The 21773-nt window shown below is 40.3% G+C and overlaps 1 protein-coding gene across 1 annotated transcript in view; it reads left to right on the top strand.

Moving 5' to 3' along the window:
• LOC117138113 (ionotropic receptor 40a) overlaps positions 1-20717 on the top strand; it is a 65526-nt gene extending 44809 nt beyond the window's left edge. Inside the window, exons 7-8 of the mRNA XM_033300016.1 lie at positions 20327-20556; positions 20614-20717. Coding sequence (XP_033155907.1) covers positions 20327-20556; positions 20614-20717 — 334 coding nt within the window. The remainder of the gene's footprint in view (positions 1-20326; positions 20557-20613) is intronic.
• The last annotated feature ends 1056 nt before the right edge of the window (positions 20718-21773 follow it).

The raw sequence follows: 21773 nt of genomic DNA, 5'->3' as shown, positions 1-21773 counted from the left end.
TTTAGTGAAGAGGGTGCTGAGGCCATGATGAGGCCATCATGCGAGGAAAATCAGTCGGTGTAACAATTTAAAGGACGTATTTCACAGATCTTTGGATACATGAGATCCGATTATATCATCGGCCAACATAGCCAACCGTATTAAATTAAATGTATAAATGTAGTAACACAATACAAAAAACAGAAACTAAATATCTTTCTCCGTTTTGAAGTTCTTAATTTTGTCCACAATAAGTTACCAATCAGCCTTTAGTGCATCCCTGGCGTAAAACTGAGACCGTAAAAACCTAAAAACGGAATGCACTTATGTGTGTAAAAACCATAAGTGAGAACGTATATATGTGTGCGTTCTTGTGATAGAAGACAATTATCGGGCCGAAATCAATTTTGATCTAAGAAACGAATTTACATATTTAGAGGTTTGGCCAAATTCGATGCATTATGATCTTATAAAATATTATTTCAAAATTGATGCCCTGGCTATTATTTTATTAAAGACATTTTTTAAGGACAAATAGTTTCTTTTGAAACACTTTTAATGTTTTCGAGTTTTTATATCACTGACGACAAAATTCAACAGAGGGCTGTGAGCGGCAATCTTACAGCACTAAAATCAATTCCATCATTATTGCAACTGCTTGGTTGGTGTATTTGGTTATACAGCCCGCAGCCAGCAGTAGCTCATCATAAATTTGAGTTATTTTATTTTATCACCCTTATACATTGCTCTGGGAAGCAATAGATTTTTCATTCCCCTTTGTGATATGTTTTTCTCTCTAAATAGAGAGCGAGCACAACTGTTAAATCATTATTTTGTGAAACTTGCTCATTTGCCTTCTGCATAGCAAAGTCAGTTACAAATTAAGTGTTGATCATCACTGCAGTGATGCACTTTAACTGTTAATCAGTTCGGTACGGGCACTGCCGCCGCTCTTATTATACATTACAGCCCTGTGTGGCAAAATATATATTGAAATAAAACTGAAATATTAATTGAAACATTAACTTAACTGTGCTTATAAATTGCCACGCCACTTCTCCAAGTCAATGAAAAAGCTCATTGCCTTAACATTTGGTGACCCGGACGTGATCGGGAATATTTCTTTATCGTGAACTAAAAACAGTTTAACTAATTTCCGTGCACTATTGTGTGTACATAAGTGGATGTATTTTTCGCCCTAGCTACTTTTCGTTTATCGCAGCATTTTCGCATAGCGGCAGTTGCACCCATTTTGCTTGCTCTCGTTTCTTTTTCGGTTTCATTGCTTACGCACAAAAGCATTCACGCGTAGCGGCAGTTTAACCCGTCTCGCTCGCCCTCGTTGTCGGTTTCTTCTTTGCCTACCGCCAAATTCGTGTCGTTTTGACTCTGCACAAAGAATTGACTTTGTGCATAAACACACATATCATTGCTATTGTAAGTGCAGTTTGGTTGCCGGTGCAAACACAGTGATTGTAAAACTGTTTACCATTGTGCGTTCATTTAACATTGCCCGGTTAAAAATTCAGTGCTTTAAATATTAAAAAAATTGCTGCAGGTTTAACCACCGAATCGGTCACTTGCCTTAATGATGATGGTCTGCATTTAAAGCTGGACTTAATAAGCCCAATAGAGGCTTCGTTCAACTTGGCCCACGATTCCCTGGAGTAACTGGATCTCAGTCAAATGGGAAGCGAATTGCGTGACCAGTTCAAAGACATTGTCTTTGAAATGCGGTATGTTGTACAAACGGAACTCAGTAGCCGCTAAGTGTAAGAGATTGATTGTTCAACTATACTTCAAGATCCAGGAACTGAGTGAGCTTCTGGTTCTCTATTTCGACGATCAAATGTGCCTAGCCTGAATCTACCAACCTTTAGTGGAAATTATACTGAATACAAAGATTTTATGTCGATGTTTTCCACTGTTATCGATAAAAACCCAATACTGGTTGACATGGAGAAGCTTTAACACCTCAAGTCTTGCCTAAAAGGTCCCGCATTGGATGCAGTTGGTGCTTTAAAGGTTGCAGATGCAAATTACCCGGCTGCCCTGGAGTTGTCGGATAAGCGCTACAACAATAAGCGGCCTCTTCTGTAAAGCTGCGTGAACTGTCCGAACAAATTAATTTGCGTTTACGGGCACTTCACAAAATGGGCACCCCTAAGAAAATATCCGAGTTTATTCTCGTTTATTGTCTTCTCCAAAAGGTCGACCGTGAAACACAGCTATTATGGGAGGATGCTGCTCCCACTGAAATGCTTCCCGTCTGTCGTGAATTTGTTAAGTTTTTGGAGACAAGAAGCCAGAAATTCGAAAACATCGAACGTACCAATGTTGCGACAGTTTTCGGAAATGTGGGCAATCAAAAATTATGTGGTCACAGCATTGCAGACCCCTGTCACAATACAGAAAACTGTCGCCTCAAGATCGCTTACAGGAGGCAAAAAGGTTGGCTTTATGCCAAATTTGCCTTAAAGGTGGACATCACCTACGAAATTGTAATGCCGATCGCTGTCGTGTTTGTGGAAGTAAGCACAAGAAATTTCTACATTTTGGCTCAAGGCCTTCGTCATCTCGCTCCCAGCCTGCTCATTCTCAGCTAGCTTATGATGCTCATTCCAACGGATTGCAAGTAGTGGCACAAGAATCATCACTTGGTCAATCTTCTTCCTTAGTGGCTCAAAATCTCGGAGCAGACTTTGCGTAGTTGGCCACTGCCGTCATCAATATTAAAAAAAATCAGGATCTTGGGTTCCTTGTCGCGACTTGCTTGACTCCTGCTCCCAACTACACATAATCACCTCTCGTCTGGCACACACTGTGCAATTGCCCAAGTACAAGTCTGCAGCTACAGTTTCTGGAATTGGTGAAGCCAGATTTAGCTCAGATGAAGACATCGTTGCCAACATCGCAGCTTTGGTAGCTCCTACTATCACGGACAACCAGCACAAATTAACTGTAAATTCTGAAGGAAAATAGGAGGAAGGAATACTGAAAAATATCAGCTAATCTTCGCTTGGCCGATCCCCAATTCTTCAGGCCCCAAAAAATTGAATTGCTGTTAGACGCTAGTCTTTTCTTTGACTTCCCATTCTCCAAAATACGCGTTTCGGATGGATGGTCACTGGTGCTGGCTCCAACCCTAACAAGGCTTCATCATTGACCGTTCAATCAAATGTGTCTCAAATGCCTGATGAGGACATCCGTCTGGAGCAACTGGTGCGCAAATTTTAAGAGACAGAAACCATTGCTGAATCTGCCTCTAAGCGCACAAAGAAAGAACTCGACTGCGAGGCCCACTTCAAGTCTACATTTTTTAGGCTTCCATCTGGAGAATATTAAGTTCGACTTCATGCAAAGCCCGAAAGTGTTGGGATATTTCTATCGACACGCCCATCGCCGTTTTTTAAATCTGAAAACTAAACACGAACGCCAGCTCTAAGAGAAGTATTCAGCCTTAATTCACGAGTAGTTATCTTTAAATCATATGTCTCTGGTACCATTTGACTCCCAGAAACTATGCAAATTTTATTTGCCGCATCACTGCTTTTTAAAGGAAGACAGCACAACAACTAAGCTGCTTGTAGTCTTTTATGGCTCTGCCAAAACTTCTTCTTCTACTCCTTAAAGGAAATACTCATGGCAGGCCCCACTTTGCATCCCAAACTGTTTCACACTTTGTTACAGAGTCGAATCTTCCCTTTTGCTTTAACTGGTGACATCTGCAAGATGTACCAATGTGTACGGGTCAAGGAACCGGACAGCTATTTACAATGCATTTTGTGGCGTGACATACCATAGGAAAAAGTACAATTATTCAAGCTTGATACCGTCAGCCACGGAACAAAGCCAGCTTCATTTCTATCTGTCAAAGCCATGCAGCAGCTAGCAGAAGACGAAAAAAGTCGTTTCCAATTGGCGCTAAAATTCTTCTACGAGACTTTTATGTCGATGACCTCATCACAGGAGGTAACTCAACCGAAGAAGTCTTGGAGATCATGCGACAGACAATAGGATTACTGGATAAAGGTCATTTTAAATTAATAAAATGGTGCTCAAATGATCCTGGTACTCTGAAGCAGTTTCCCGATTCAGAAAAGAATTCCTTTCTGAAATTTGATGATGGCAGCGACAATACCAAAACTCTTGGTATCGCATGGGATTCAATCTCGGATATTCTTCTATTCTCCACATCGCCCATGAAAGCAGTTCTAAAATCCAGCAAGCGCTCTGTCCTGTCTACAATTGCTCGCTTTTACGAACCTCTTGGTCTTATCTGCTCCGTCATAACGAAGGCCAAAATCATGCTGCAGCAAATCTGGAGAGAAAAACTTCACTCGGACTAAAGCTTACCTTCGGCGCTTTATTCTGCTTGGCTAAATTTGTCTGCTGAGATCTGTCTCACCCAGAAGTTGCAGTTTCCTCGTACCCAATAGCGTAGTCGAAATGCATGGATTCAGTGATGCTAGCATTGACGCATATGGAGAATGCATCTACATAGTCTCCATGTCTCAAAGTCAACGTGAAGCCCACCTTTTCTGCGCTAAATCTCTTGTTGCCGCATTGAAGACCCTCACGGTTTTCAAATTGGAATTTTGCACGGCAGTATTACTGGCTCAACTAATGCGGGAAGTCCTGCAGCTTGGCTGACTATCTTCAAGTAGACAAATCGCACTGGTCAGAATCTAGTCTTGCTCCAAAGGTTCTCCCTGATCTAAGGAAGAAGGCCCTCATTCGTTCCATGCCGATGGCACATCTTACCGAAGACTATTATGCCCTGCTCAACAGTCGACAAGTAAAATCATCGAGCTCAATTGCAGCCCGCGCACCCATCATTGACAACTCTGGACTTATGAGAGTTGGTAGCAGACTGAAGCACTCATCGTTGGACTATCACGCACAGCATCCATTAATATTGCCACGTCAGCACCCAGTCACTCGTGCCATTACACTCGACTATTATCGTCGCAATCTGTATTCTGGACCTTGCGCACTACTCGCTTCCATTCGACTGCAGTTCTGGCCCATTGGCGGTCGCAAGACAACTGCACGTTGATGGTTACATTATGGGTGATCTTCCTGAGGACCGCGTAACAGCTTCACGTTCCTTCAAGGTCATTGAGGTCTGCACTTTTGCGGCCTATTTTATTACAAAAATCCTGTTCGGAACAAAGCACCCATCAATTGCTATACCTGCATCTTTATCTGCTTTTCTACAAGGCTGTTAACCTTGAGCTGGTTCAGGATCTCTCCACTTCTGCATTTCTTAATGCATTGCGTCGATTTATACTGACTCGTGGAAAGCCTGCACGCATATGGTCGAACAACGCCAGCAATTTTGTCGGCGCTCGGAATGAGCTGAAGGATCTTAAGCGTTTGTTCCTGAACACATCACATCAAACTGCAGTACATGAATTCTGTTTGACTGATAGCATTGAATGGCGATCCATCCCTCCTCGATCGCCGCATTTTGGAGGCGGCTGTCAAAACAGCAAAGCTTAATATTTACAGAGCTTTTAGCCCTGCCGTTTTGCTTTGGGTATTGGATATGTATGCTTTAGGCATTGGCTTTTAAAATTTTGTTTTTTGCATTAAATGTATGAGTCGAGTATCGCAGTCGCCATTAGATCTTAAAGTTAAGTTTTGTGAGCATGCACGTTTTCACTTTTGACCACAGTATGGCGGAACCAACGAAAAATCATATCAAAAGCCACCAGTCTGAAGCGCGCAATATTGCTGTTTTTATTTGCCTCACAGATCAGGGATCTCTCTACAGTTGCTCTACAGCTTTTTTTGTAAGTAGGTGGCCACTACAAATGTTGTCCGACATTGAAGGTCTTCAACCTTCGTATGCACGTAAAATACATTTTTTTAATGTTTGAATTTTTAAGACATAATTTTTTTGTTGCTATTTTTAAAGTGGATGCTGTGTATGTCGTGGTTCTTAGGCGTGGCGCGTTGTTACCGATCGAAATCTTGTTGAACAATGAACATACTCTTTATTAATAGTTGCGGCAGGCTCATTTCTCACTAAAATGATATAATGAGATATACATAGTCGGTGGATTATTTTTGGCATCATATTATCGTTTTGCTTTGGCTCGGTTTGTTCGTGTTGCTGCATCTTGTCGAAGTTTTTGCAACTCATCGTCATTTAGTGCTGTATCGTCGTTATCGTCTTGTAATGCATGAACATGCTTGTCTTGCAAGATGTCCCGCGGCGTGTGAACTGTATCAAAGTTTGTATACCCGTTACTCGTAGATTAAAAGGGTATAAGATATTCGCTGAAAAGTATGTAACAGGTAAAATAAAGATTTTCCGATCAAATAAAGTATATATTTCTGATCACGATCAATAACCGAGTCGGTCTGGCAATATCCGTTTTTCCGACTGTCCGTATGAACGTCGAGATCTCAGGAACTATAAAAGCTAGAACGTTGAGATTCAGTAGCAATTTCATTCTCCGAAGAATTCTGTACGCTGGAATAGCCACAATGACGGGCACAGATACCAGGATTAACTATCTGATTGTATTGCAATCGTATTGCAGTCTACGGCGATGAATAACCTATATAAGTTATCACGGGCGTTCTGCCATTTCTCTACTAAATTGTAAGGTCAAAAATTTACATGATATTTAAGTTTCAAAGAAATTTTGTACCAGACCTCCCTTGGAAAAGTCTAAACACCGAAGATAGAAACGACTCAAATCTTTTTAGTAGAAAGTTATTATCTGTATAATTGACTTAAAATACATTTACATGTCCGTTATAAAAATAATTGGCTCTAGACCACTTTAGCCGACAAGACTGCCTTCCCAGTCATTTGTGAGACGCTCTACTTTTGAATTGAAGGTGATGCCTTTTCTGCTGTGTAATGGTACCAGCACTATGTATCTATAGCTGATGCACAAAGTGGATCCAACGCATATTAGAAATGGAAAATCAAACCGGCCAGTCCTTAATCAAGATCCTTAATCAATTTCAAGATCCCAGCCCCCACTGGCTTGATCCATATCACAGCCCTCACTGGCTTGATCCACATCGTCTTTTTCTGCGCCTTCATCTTCTAATTCTGTGGTAATCCCCTTCTCAGGCATACTTTGCAAAAATTCATGAGAATATTTATAAGTTCGATTATTGTTTAATGCTTTGAGCTTATATCTATCTCCTGGTAGTACCTCGGCCACCACAAATGGACCTCTAAACTTAAGATCTAGTTTGGACTGGTGCCGCTCTTCATTTTTAAGTAGGACATGGTCACCAACCTCGTGTCTCACAACAGTAGCTTTGTTCTTGTCAAATTTTTCTTTATCAATTTTGGCCTTTTTTTCCATGTTACGTTTTGCTATTTCTCTAACATTTTCAATATCGACAGTATTTTCGTTGTTTACGATAGGTATAAGACCAAACGGCCTTGCTTCTTTTCCAATAAGTATTTCTATCGGGATAACTTTAGTCACTCTATTGGGCGTGCTATTAAGAGCCAGTTGAATTTCACATAAAGAATCCTGCCAAGATCCCTGGCCAGTTTCAACCGCAGTTAGCATGGATTTGAGAGTACTCATGACTCGTTCTACTTGGCCATTGGCACGACCAGCACCTGTGGCGATTAAATACAACTCTATTTTCTGAGCAGAGCAGAAATCACGGAACGCTGTACTCTCAAAAATACGTCCTTGATTAGCGATCAATCGAGAAGGGACACCAAATAACGATATTAAAGACCTTACTGACTTAATGCAACTTATAGTATATAGCTTTATGGAATGGGATAAATAAGCAAATTTGGTAAATGCGTCTATTAGCACGATTATATATTCCTTCTGATCATTTTTGCCGCTAAGTTTCCCGGTAATATCAACATGAACTGTATGCCATGGGATGTCAATCTTAGGATTGGGATGCAGTTCGGCTTGTATTTTGCCAGACGGAGGCTTTGACAACCTGCAAGTAATGCAATTGTCCACAAATTTGCGAACGTATTTGGACATTTTATCAAACCAATAAAACTCGTACATTTTTTCAAGGGTTTTCTCCCATCCAAGGTGCATAATTGACTCGTGCACATTGTTGACAACAGACCACCTAAATGGCTTTGGGATTATAGACAGACAACGAGACTTTCCGTTTCTTTGGATTTTTCTATACAGAGTCCGAGACCGTAGTTCGTAGCTTTTAGCCAAATATCCGGGCAATTCATCATTACGTAATTTAGACACAATAGAAGCCGTTTCGTCTCTTTGCTGTTCAGCCAACAACCAGCCATCAGATATTTCTGTCAAATTGATATGCTTTTCCACTATACCTGCTGAATTCCTAACACTTTCTGGATTCCGGGACAGAAAGTCAACATGGGCTATACGCTGTCCAGGTCTATACTCTATATCAAAATCAAAACATTGCATGTACGACCACCACCTATGAACCCTGGGAGTTAACTCTATTTTTGTACGAGAACCCAACAAAATAACGGCCATGCAAGTAGTGACGGAAGTGTTTTATGGCGTTGTATACGGCAAGAGTCTCCAGTTCGTACGAATGGTAACGCGATTCTGCTGATGACGTCATCTTGCTAAAATATTCGATTACTCGAGGCTTCTTTTTAATTCGGTGAAACAAAAAAGCATCAGTGTGAAGCTCGATAGCAAATTGTGGGTCAAATATAGTGAGAACAAGTTCATGTGCAAATGTCCAAAAGTTAAAATAGATATTACTTGTTGCCGTATTTGCTCGTGCTTCAATTCCCACACAAATGTTTTGCTCTTTGAAGTTAAAGCGTAAAGAGGTTTTAGCAGTTGTGAAAACTTTGGTACAAATTGGCGAAAATACGAGGCGAGTCCAATAAATTTTCTTAATTGAGTGATGGACGGCGGAAGTTGCAAATTAACAAGGGCTTAAATTTTTCTAGGGTTTGGTCGAATCTCACCTTCTCTAACTTCAAAACCCAAATACTCTATACAAGACTTAAGAAACGAGCATTTTGCAATATTAAAAGAAAATCCTGCTTGAGTAAGTGTTTGCAATACTACTCGTAGCCTCTTAAGCGCCTCTTCCTTTGTATGTGCAACTATCATTACGTCATCCATTTAGACAATTGCGTATGAGTGGGTAAGATCACCTAAGGCACGATTAATGGCTCTTTGGAACACAGCAGGGGCATTTTTGAGTCCGAATGGCATAGTCAAATATTCGATTTGGCCTGGGGTCTGGTGAAACCCGCTTGCCATGTCTATACAACTGAAAAACCTGGCACCACTCAGACCAACTAGGGGAAGCAACTAGGTCTTATAATGTTTGATTCTAACAGCTGTTGAATTATAGGCCGAACTTTTGCCTTTTTCTTTACACTCAACCTATACGGAAATCACCGAATTTCTTGTTTAGTCATTTGATACCGTGAATTCGTTTCTTCTCTTTTAATCGATAAATTAGTATAAAACTTACACAGATTCAGAATGACACCTGAACCCTACCATTTGTAATCTTTAGATGGAAATATTTATCCTATTTTTGTTACCTTAAGATAACTTTCTATATCAGATTTCCTTATATACCAAGAAGCACCAGTGATTTAGCACAGGGCTTTCGAATGTAGTATTAGTAATTTTTTCAGGTATGTTTGGCAGCAATACTGTTCACTTGGATACCATAAAATACAGTTTTTCAATCTTGGACTTGAATTCTTGTTGAACCAAGTTGACATTTCTTCCAAAAGTTATTCTTTTGTCTAGAATGACACCAAGGTATTTTTATTGGGTCTTATGCTCTAAAACTGTTCCATTAAGTGAGGCACCAGATCAGATTTTTATCCGATTCGCGAATGTAACATTTGCACATTTGTCTGCATTAATGCCGAATTAACAATTTGCTGCACAGTTCTGAAATGCGTTTCGGTACTGCTGTAGTCCGCTAGTTGCTAGATTAATCCAGCTGCTTCTTGTTAAGACTGCATTTGGTAATTGCTAGATGGGTGGGCATACTTGCGGTGAAAACGGAATACAATTTTGGTCTCAGAACAATTCCTTAATTCGTATTTTTTGGCTTAGCGGTGTTGCTAGGGCGTTGTTTGAGGTTGAATTAAAAGGTCTTTGTCCTGCTTGTAGCTTCATTAATTGTTTGATCCTCACTGGGCAGACTTTGTCACTTGAGGCATGATCACCACCACAATTGATGCACAATAAATTATTACTAATTCACAATAGAGAACTAGTGGCGTGGGATCCAGCACATTTACCACGGATGGGATTCTGAAGGCAATAATTCTTGGAGTGCCCAAACATGCTGCATCTCAGGACATTGTAACAGCTCTTTATTGCGGCGCGCGTTACAGTCCCGAGAGGGGGTATATTAACTCGCGCACGTTCTGCAGTGACTGCAGAGTATTGAAATGTCGGCTCAGCGAATCTTCAGTGTGATATTGCCCCATTTGCCATCCATTACGGCGCAAGTATATCTTGGAGGAATATTGTTTTAAGTATCCGTTCAAAAGTGATTTTAGACAGTTTCAATGTTCTCCGCCATTTTGAAGCAAGTCAAATTTTTTCCTAACACCACCACCATCTAATTCGATAACCTAGTTAATAAAAATGCTTATTATCACAACAGTTTTAACTGTTCTACACTTTTAAATAATTATTTTCTCACTCTGCTTTTTTAAAAGGTTGTTATATGGGTATGGGTAGATTAAAATTATGACCGGCCGGTTCGGCGGCTTTGGGGCGTTAGAGTGGGCGTGGCAAAGAGTTTGTTGGCAAGTCCATAGATTTTTACAGAACTAATAAAATCATGTAAAAATATCGAAAAAATTACAAGACTAATAAAATTATAAAATAAAAAAAAATGGTAAAAATATCGAAAAATGGTTCAAAAATGTGGACGTGACAATTTTGGGCGGTTTTAGGGCGTTAGATTGGGCGTGTCAAAAAGTTTTTTGGAAAATCGAGAGAACTTTACAAGACTAAGAAAATTATGGAAAAATATCGAAAATTGGCTCAAATGTGTGGGCGTTGAAGTTTTGTGCGGTTTGTGGGCGTGACAACATGGGTCAACCAACTTGCGCTTCGTCTATAGCTAGCTTCGTATAGCTAAGTGTATCAGCCTAGAAGTTCTATTTCTTTTTCTCCTTTCACCTTTTTTAGGGCAGTCAATGGCCGGCTGTCATGTGCTACAGTACCTAAGCTTAAATCAACATATTCTGCGTTTTCTTGCTCTTCTGTTCTGAGCAACAGCACAGCTCTTTTCTTTATCGCACAGATTACATTTCTTGTTCACATCCGTATGTCCTTCCTTATCTCCCGACCTACTCCCTTACTATTCCTATCCAAATATCTGTTCGCCTTTAACAAATCATTGGTTTGAGGTAACCAGCCGTCATGCCGGCTCCTTGCATCTAAGATCATGGTATTTATTTGTTTTTTTTTTTATTTTTATTTATCCTTTATTAAGGCATACGGGGTAGTTAAAAAGCCCCTTTGTCACCTTGGTCTATATTAATTCAGTCCTTGCAGGCGCGGCGGCTAACAAGAGTTAGCTTTACAAAACAATAATACAAATATAACAATTAACATTATAACAGTTATGAGATCATCATCATCTCCTGGTTTTCGTCAAGGGGGACCGTATGGTGAGGTCCTTGGGCTGTCTCCTGTGGAGCCTTCTTGGTGGGCGCTCTAGCCAGTCGTGGTACAGGCTAGAGTGCATGTTTATTGCCTAAAAGACAGTGGCTAGCTTGAGGTCTTTGTGCAGGGTTGTGTTCCTTACGTACCATTCGCAGCCGGTAATCGTCCTGGCGATTTTGTTTTGGGCAGACTGAATGCAGCGAATTTGGCTGTCGCAAGCCAAACCGCAAATCTGACAACCATACAAACAAATCGCACTGGTCAGAATCTAGTCTTGCTCCAAAGGTTCTCCCTGATCTAAGGAAGAAGGCCCTCATTCGTTCCATGCCGATGGCACATCTTACCGAAGACTATTATGCCCTGCTCAACAGTCGACAAGTAAAATCATCGAGCTCAATTGCAGCCCGCGCACCCATCATTGACAACTCTGGACTTATGAGAGTTGGTAGCAGACTGAAGCACTCATCGTTGGACTATCACGCACAGCATCCATTAATATTGCCACGTCAGCACCCAGTCACTCGTGCCATTACACTCGACTATTATCGTCGCAATCTGTATTCTGGACCTTGCGCACTACTCGCTTCCATTCGACTGCAGTTCTGGCCCATTGGCGGTCGCAAGACAACTGCACGTTGATGGTTACATTATGGGTGATCTTCCTGAGGACCGCGTAACAGCTTCACGTTCCTTCAAGGTCATTGAGGTCTGCACTTTTGCGGCCTATTTTATTACAAAAATCCTGTTCGGAACAAAGCACCCATCAATTGCTATACCTGCATCTTTATCTGCTTTTCTACAAGGCTGTTAACCTTGAGCTGGTTCAGGATCTCTCCACTTCTGCATTTCTTAATGCATTGCGTCGATTTATACTGACTCGTGGAAAGCCTGCACGCATATGGTCGAACAACGCCAGCAATTTTGTCGGCGCTCGGAATGAGCTGAAGGATCTTAAGCGTTTGTTCCTGAACACATCACATCAAACTGCAGTACATGAATTCTGTTTGACTGATAGCATTGAATGGCGATCCATCCCTCCTCGATCGCCGCATTTTGGAGGCGGCTGTCAAAACAGCAAAGCTTAATATTTACAGAGCTTTTAGCCCTGCCGTTTTGCTTTGGGTATTGGATATGTATGCTTTAGGCATTGGCTTTTAAAATTTTGTTTTTTGCATTAAATGTATGAGTCGAGTATCGCAGTCGCCATTAGATCTTAAAGTTAAGTTTTGTGAGCATGCACGTTTTCACTTTTGACCACAGTATGGCGGAACCAACGAAAAATCATATCAAAAGCCACCAGTCTGAAGCGCGCAATATTGCTGTTTTTATTTGCCTCACAGATCAGGGATCTCTCTACAGTTGCTCTACAGCTTTTTTTGTAAGTAGGTGGCCACTACAAATGTTGTCCGACATTGAAGGTCTTCAACCTTCGTATGCACGTAAAATACATTTTTTTAATGTTTGAATTTTTAAGACATAATTTTTTTGTTGCTATTTTTAAAGTGGATGCTGTGTATGTCGTGGTTCTTAGGCGTGGCGCGTTGTTACCGATCGAAATCTTGTTGAACAATGAACATACTCTTTATTAATAGTTGCGGCAGGCTCATTTCTCACTAAAATGATATAATGAGATATACATAGTCGGTGGATTATTTTTGGCATCATATTATCGTTTTGCTTTGGCTCGGTTTGTTCGTGTTGCTGCATCTTGTCGAAGTTTTTGCAACTCATCGTCATTTAGTGCTGTATCGTCGTTATCGTCTTGTAATGCATGAACATGCTTGTCTTGCAAGATGTCCCGCGGCGTGTGAACTGTATCAAAGTTTGTATACCCGTTACTCGTAGATTAAAAGGGTATAAGATATTCGCTGAAAAGTATGTAACAGGTAAAATAAAGATTTTCCGATCAAATAAAGTATATATTTCTGATCACGATCAATAACCGAGTCGGTCTGGCAATATCCGTTTTTCCGACTGTCCGTATGAACGTCGAGATCTCAGGAACTATAAAAGCTAGAACGTTGAGATTCAGTAGCAATTTCATTCTCCGAAGAATTCTGTACGCTGGAATAGCCACAATGACGGGCACAGATACCAGGATTAACTATCTGATTGTATTGCAATCGTATTGCAGTCTACGGCGATGAATAACCTATATAAGTTATCACGGGCGTTCTGCCATTTCTCTACTAAATTGTAAGGTCAAAAATTTACATGATATTTAAGTTTCAAAGAAATTTTGTACCAGACCTCCCTTGGAAAAGTCTAAACACCGAAGATAGAAACGACTCAAATCTTTTTAGTAGAAAGTTATTATCTGTATAATTGACTTAAAATACATTTACATGTCCGTTATAAAAATAATTGGCTCTAGACCACTTTAGCCGACAAGACTGCCTTCCCAGTCATTTGTGAGACGCTCTACTTTTGAATTGAAGGTGATGCCTTTTCTGCTGTGTAATGGTACCAGCACTATGTATCTATAGCTGATGCACAAAGTGGATCCAACGCATATTAGAAATGGAAAATCAAACCGGCCAGTCCTTAATCAAGATCCTTAATCAATTTCAAGATCCCAGCCCCCACTGGCTTGATCCATATCACAGCCCTCACTGGCTTGATCCACATCGTCTTTTTCTGCGCCTTCATCTTCTAATTCTGTGGTAATCCCCTTCTCAGGCATACTTTGCAAAAATTCATGAGAATATTTATAAGTTCGATTATTGTTTAATGCTTTGAGCTTATATCTATCTCCTGGTAGTACCTCGGCCACCACAAATGGACCTCTAAACTTAAGATCTAGTTTGGACTGGTGCCGCTCTTCATTTTTAAGTAGGACATGGTCACCAACCTCGTGTCTCACAACAGTAGCTTTGTTCTTGTCAAATTTTTCTTTATCAATTTTGGCCTTTTTTTCCATGTTACGTTTTGCTATTTCTCTAACATTTTCAATATCGACAGTATTTTCGTTGTTTACGATAGGTATAAGACCAAACGGCCTTGCTTCTTTTCCAATAAGTATTTCTATCGGGATAACTTTAGTCACTCTATTGGGCGTGCTATTAAGAGCCAGTTGAATTTCACATAAAGAATCCTGCCAAGATCCCTGGCCAGTTTCAACCGCAGTTAGCATGGATTTGAGAGTACTCATGACTCGTTCTACTTGGCCATTGGCACGACCAGCACCTGTGGCGATTAAATACAACTCTATTTTCTGAGCAGAGCAGAAATCACGGAACGCTGTACTCTCAAAACTACGTCCTTGATTAGCGATCAATCGAGAAGGGACACCAAATAACGATATTAAAGACCTTACTGACTTAATGCAACTTATAGTATATAGCTTTATGGAATGGGATAAATAAGCAAATTTGGTAAATGCGTCTATTAGCACGATTATATATTCCTTCTGATCATTTTTGCCGCTAAGTTTCCCGGTAATATCAACATGAACTGTATGCCATGGGATGTCAATCTTAGGATTGGGATGCAGTTCGGCTTGTATTTTGCCAGACGGAGGCTTTGACAACCTGCAAGTAATGCAATTGTCCACAAATTTGCGAACGTATTTGGACATTTTATCAAACCAATAAAACTCGTACATTTTTTCAAGGGTTTTCTCCCATCCAAGGTGCATAATTGACTCGTGCACATTGTTGACAACAGACCACCTAAATGGCTTTGGGATTATAGACAGACAACGAGACTTTCCGTTTCTTTGGATTTTTCTATACAGAGTCCGAGACCGTAGTTCGTAGCTTTTAGCCAAATATCCGGGCAATTCATCATTACGTAATTTAGACACAATAGAAGCCGTTTCGTCTCTTTGCTGTTCAGCCAACAACCAGCCATCAGATATTTCTGTCAAATTGATATGCTTTTCCACTATACCTGCTGAATTCCTAACACTTTCTGGATTCCGGGACAGAAAGTCAACATGGGCCATACGCTGTCCAGGTCTATACTCTATATCAAAATCAAAACATTGCATGTACGACCACCACCTATGAACCCTGGGAGTTAACTCTATTTTTGTACGAGAACCCAACAAAATAACGGCCATGCAAGTAGTGACGGAAGTGTTTTATGGCGTTGTATACGGCAAGAGTCTCCAGTTCGTACGAATGGTAACGCGATTCTGCTGATGACGTCATCTTGCTAAAATATTCGATTACTCGAGGCTTCTTTTTAATTCGGTGAAACAAAAAAGCATCAGTGTGAAGCTCGATAGCAAATTGTGGGTCAAATATAGTGAGAACAAGTTCATGTGCAAATGTCCAAAAGTTAAAATAGATATTACTTGTTGCCGTATTTGCTCGTGCTTCAATTCCCACACAAATGTTTTGCTCTTTGAAGTTAAAGCGTAAAGAGGTTTTAGCAGTTGTGAAAACTTTGGTACAAATTGGCGAAAATACGAGGCGAGTCCAATAAATTTTCTTAATTGAGTGATGGACGACGGCATTTTTGAGTCCGAATGGCATAGTCAAATATTCGATTTGGCCTGGGGTCTGGTGAAACCCGCTTGCCATGTCTATACAACTGAAAAACCTGGCACCACTCAGACCAACTAGGGGAAGCAACTAGGTCTTATAATGTTTGATTCTAACAGCTGTTGAATTATAGGCCGAACTTTTGCCTTTTTCTTTACACTCAACCTATACGGAAATCACCGAATTTCTTGTTTAGTCATTTGATACCGTGAATTCGTTTCTTCTCTTTTAATCGATAAATTAGTATAAAACTTACACAGATTCAGAATGACACCTGAACCCTACCATTTGTAATCTTTAGATGGAAATATTTATCCTATTTTTGTTACCTTAAGATAACTTTCTATATCAGATTTCCTTATATACCAAGAAGCACCAGTGATTTAGCACAGGGCTTTCGAATGTAGTATTAGTAATTTTTTCAGGTATGTTTGGCAGCAATACTGTTCACTTGGATACCATAAAATACAGTTTTTCAATCTTGGACTTGAATTCTTGTTGAACCAAGTTGACATTTCTTCCAAAAGTTATTCTTTTGTCTAGAATGACACCAAGGTATTTTTATTGGGTCTTATGCTCTAAAACTGTTCCATTAAGTGAGGCACCAGATCAGATTTTTATCCGATTCGCGAATGTAACATTTGCACATTTGTCTGCATTAATGCCGAATTAACAATTTGCTGCACAGTTCTGAAATGCGTTTCGGTACTGCTGTAGTCCGCTAGTTGCTAGATTAATCCAGCTGCTTCTTGTTAAGACTGCATTTGGTAATTGCTAGATGGGTGGGCATACTTGCGGTGAAAACGGAATACAATTTTGGTCTCAGAACAATTCCTTAATTCGTATTTTTTGGCTTAGCGGTGTTGCTAGGGCGTTGTTTGAGGTTGAATTAAAAGGTCTTTGTCCTGCTTGTAGCTTCATTAATTGTTTGATCCTCACTGGGCAGACTTTGTCACTTGAGGCATGATCACCACCACAATTGATGCACAATAAATTATTACTAATTCACAATAGAGAACTAGTGGCGTGGGATCCAGCACATTTACCACGGATGGGATTCTGAAGGCAATAATTCTTGGAGTGCCCAAACATGCTGCATCTCAGGACATTGTAACAGCTCTTTATTGCGGCGCGCGTTACAGTCCCGAGAGGGGGTATATTAACTCGCGCACGTTCTGCAGTGACTGCAGAGTATTGAAATGTCGGCTCAGCGAATCTTCAGTGTGATATTGCCCCATTTGCCATCCATTACGGCGCAAGTATATCTTGGAGGAATATTGTTTTAAGTATCCGTTCAAAAGTGATTTTAGACAGTTTCAATGTTCTCCGCCATTTTGAAGCAAGTCAAATTTTTTCCTAACACCACCACCATCTAATTCGATAACCTAGTTAATAAAAATGCTTATTATCACAACAGTTTTAACTGTTCTACACTTTTAAATAATTATTTTCTCACTCTGCTTTTTTAAAAGGTTGTTATATGGGTATGGGTAGATTAAAATTATGACCGGCCGGTTCGGCGGCTTTGGGGCGTTAGAGTGGGCGTGGCAAAGAGTTTGTTGGCAAGTCCATAGATTTTTACAGAACTAATAAAATCATGTAAAAATATCGAAAAAATTACAAGACTAATAAAATTATAAAATAAAAAAAAATGGTAAAAATATCGAAAAATGGTTCAAAAATGTGGACGTGACAATTTTGGGCGGTTTTAGGGCGTTAGATTGGGCGTGTCAAAAAGTTTTTTGGAAAATCGAGAGAACTTTACAAGACTAAGAAAATTATGGAAAAATATCGAAAATTGGCTCAAATGTGTGGGCGTTGAAGTTTTGTGCGGTTTGTGGGCGTGACAACATGGGTCAACCAACTTGCGCTTCGTCTATAGCTAGCTTCGTATAGCTAAGTGTATCAGCCTAGAAGTTCTATTTCTTTTTCTCCTTTCACCTTTTTTAGGGCAGTCAATGGCCGGCTGTCATGTGCTACAGTACCTAAACTTAAATCAACATATTCTGCGTTTTCTTGCTCTTCTGTTCTGAGCAACAGCACAGCTCTTTTCTTTATCGCACAGATTACATTTCTTGTTCACATCCGTATGTCCTTCCTTATCTCCCGACCTACTCCCTTACTATTCCTATCCAAATATCTGTTCGCCTTTAACAAATCATTGGTTTGAGGTAACCAGCCGTCATGCCGGCTCCTTGCATCTAAGATCATGGTATTTATTTGTTTTTTTTTTTATTTTTATTTATCCTTTATTAAGGCATACGGGGTAGTTAAAAAGCCCCTTTGTCACCTTGGTCTATATTAATTCAGTCCTTGCAGGCGCGGCGGCTAACAAGAGTTAGCTTTACAAAACAATAATACAAATATAACAATTAACATTATAACAGTTATGAGATCATCATCATCTCCTGGTTTTCGTCAAGGGGGACCGTATGGTGAGGTCCTTGGGCTGTCTCCTGTGGAGCCTTCTTGGTGGGCGCTCTAGCCAGTCGTGGTACAGGCTAGAGTGCATGTTTATTGCCTAAAAGACAGTGGCTAGCTTGAGGTCTTTGTGCAGGGTTGTGTTCCTTACGTACCATTCGCAGCCGGTAATCGTCCTGGCGATTTTGTTTTGGGCAGACTGAATGCAGCGAATTTGGCTGTCGCAAGCCAAACCGCAAATCTGACAACCATACTTCCATATTGGCGCTATAATTTGCTTGTCATTTAGATTCCTTGAATCTTCTAAACGGAAGCATCGACCTCTCCCCATTGTTACTTGTCAGCTTGGTGATCCCCCGGTCCCTTCAAAAGATATATTAGTGTTAATGGTGTTGGTCCAAGCCCAACGCAATCCTGGACCCAACGCAATGCAATATGGTGTCAGCCTCCTACTTTAGGGCAAGCCACAATAATTCCACCTGTAGGTATTATACCCCTCAATCCTGAGCTACTTCTTGGTCTGGCTCCTATCATCCGCCGGCCGCTTTTGGCCATTGTTTATATGGTCCATATATGGACCTGGCTTATGCCGTCGGCCACACCTACAACGATGTCAACTCGGTACCCAATGTGAATGTAGAGAATTTTGACTGTATCTTATCCGTTATTCTTAGGATCTTCATCATCCTATTTCACACTGGACAGCTCTAGACTGCGAATACACTTTTTCTGATTAATATAAATGTTCAATAAAAGGATCCATTATCCATTGTGATGAACTATGTAGTTCGTGCGGCTAGTTGAAATTTACATAACGTAATCGCCCGGTGTCCAGTAAGTACACTTTGTAGTTTGTACTTTTAATGGACTTTATTCTTCCTCGTGGTTCTTGGAATGATTTGTCCGATCCCGGCTTACTGACGGTACTGCCGCTGCCAGTCGGTATTGGTGCCGAGGAGGTGGAATGTTGGGCTTAGAACTAAGCGTCTCACATTTACCGCGTTCTGCTTTCAATGCAAACTGTATTTCAAATCGGTGACTTCGTCCCAAACGTCTCGTCGCAGAGACCCTGCCTCTTACTGACTTTCGTAGGCGTATCTCCCTTGTTATTTACATGCCTTACGTTGTGGGTCATCATTTTACATTGAGCATTTGTGGGGAGTATGATGGTTTTAAGCATATCTCACGTTCGCTCGATATTTAAACAGCTCCGCAGGGAAGCCAGATTGTAAGCTGATTTTTCCAAAAATTTAAATGCCAAGCAGCACATATGAATTCCAAGCCAATCCAAAACTATTAACTAAATTTATCCATCATTTTCACTGTACCTTGCAAGATAGCTGAATGACCTCAATAACCTTCAGCCATTTTATCACACGGTCGTAAACAATTAGGATGCTCGTTAATCTTTACCTCAAATAACACATATTTTCATGGTAAAGATATGTGTTTTCATGCTAAAACAGTAATAAATAAGTGGAATAGGGTTAAAGTATACTTTAAATAAATGTGTTAAAAATGCTTTTGTTATCTTCTGCGACAAACACCTTTTTGAATACCAAAAACACATATTGTAAACAGTAAATAAAATTAGAGTGCTTGTACCAACTGACAAGCGATCTAAACATACAGCAATTATTCCACTACATTATACATTATAGTTAAGTTATTTTTACACATAAGTTTGGATACGAAAACGCCATACTGTATAGAACCGCGGGGAAATTATAGTTAATTATATAGTTAATATTAGTCCATAAAATTATTGTTTAAAAAAAAGCAGGTGATTAACAAATTTCACCATTTTTGTAGCTTGATGCAGTTGTTTGAGAGCGGAATCCTAGATAAGATGACCGCTGCCGAATACGCGAAGCAGTACCAGGAAGTAGAAGCCACGAGAATATACAAGGGCAGCGTGCAGGCGAAGAACAGTGAGGCTTACAGTCGAACCGAAAGCTATGACAGCACTGTTATAAGTCCGCTTAATCTACGAATGCTGCAGGGTGCTTTTATCGCTCTCGGAGTTGGTGCATTGGCTGCAGGTACTGATCTATATTATTAAATGATTCCAAAACTCTATAGGTATTTCTTCTGTGTAGGTTTAATTTTGCTACTAGAGATAGTATTTATTAAACTGGATCAAGCGCGATTGTGGATGCTATGCTCACAACTGCAATGGATTAGGCATGATAGGGGAGTGTAAGTCAATGCATTTAATTAGCATAAGCCGCTTTAAATAATAAATGTGGAAACCTAAAATTCGAGAGACAAATACAGCTATTGAAAGAGTTTTTATTTTTCTCTTGATACAAGACAATAGTCGAGCTTCCCGACTATTAGATGCCTGTCACTCATAATTTCTATTCTATAATTTTCTGTGATATCTATCGATATTGGGGAATAAATAAGAAGCAAAGCCAGTTTTAGAAGATTGCCTACTCAAACGTTAAAAAACCGGAAATCGTTCCTAGCCAACCGTAGAATGGTGCTTGGAGCGGCCATTATTTGTGTTGAAAACTGTTTTTTAAAGCTGGTTTCCGAGTATTAAACAACCGGAACACCCGTCATGTGACCTAATTTTTGTCCAAAGCATAGGGAAACTACGTTCTGAAAGATATTAGCTACGAAAAGAGGTTATTAGCAACGAAAGCCTATGCAAAGTACAACTGGAGCAACACCAATTGAAGCTGCAGGAGTGCTGGCTTATGGGCTACAATTGAGAACTGTGCATAATCGCTTGTTTATCGCTTCGTTTATGGTATTCATGCGCCAGGCTTGCGCGCAACTGGCTGTAAGCGAAGCTCGTAGCGACCGAAATCTTTAGTACATTGACGAAATAGTGAGTGCATAGTGAATTATAGCAGCTGCCGTAAGTGTTCGCAAACGGCGTGCTTGACACATCGCTTATAATGGTTTTAATTTAGCGAAAGGGTCATTTAGAAACGTAAACCAAACGTCTTAAGTGGAATTCGACCACGATCGGATTCACGCAGAGTCCATACCGAGACCTAACCTTAATAGTTCTGTGCGTTCATGCCTGTGGGAAAAAGAAGATCACCTCAACAACAGTATGTTTCAACTGTAAATTTCGGTCTGATCTAAGCTAGGAGTTTGAGGAGGCAGTAGCCGAGGCTTCCTTATTATTTCAGCGAGACTTAAAGGAAGATTGGCAGGAACAGCCTAACCAAAAAATTCAAACTTTGTAAACTTTTCCTAAGGGAGATTATATAATCTCCTACAGCACGGATGTTAGGTTCTT

Source organism: Drosophila mauritiana, chromosome 2L, assembly GCF_004382145.1.
Source record: "Drosophila mauritiana strain mau12 chromosome 2L, ASM438214v1, whole genome shotgun sequence".
Taxonomy (NCBI): Eukaryota; Metazoa; Arthropoda; class Insecta; order Diptera; family Drosophilidae; genus Drosophila; species Drosophila mauritiana.
The sequence above is the reverse complement of the archived record's forward strand: the minus strand, read 5'-3'. Positions and strand labels throughout refer to the sequence as shown.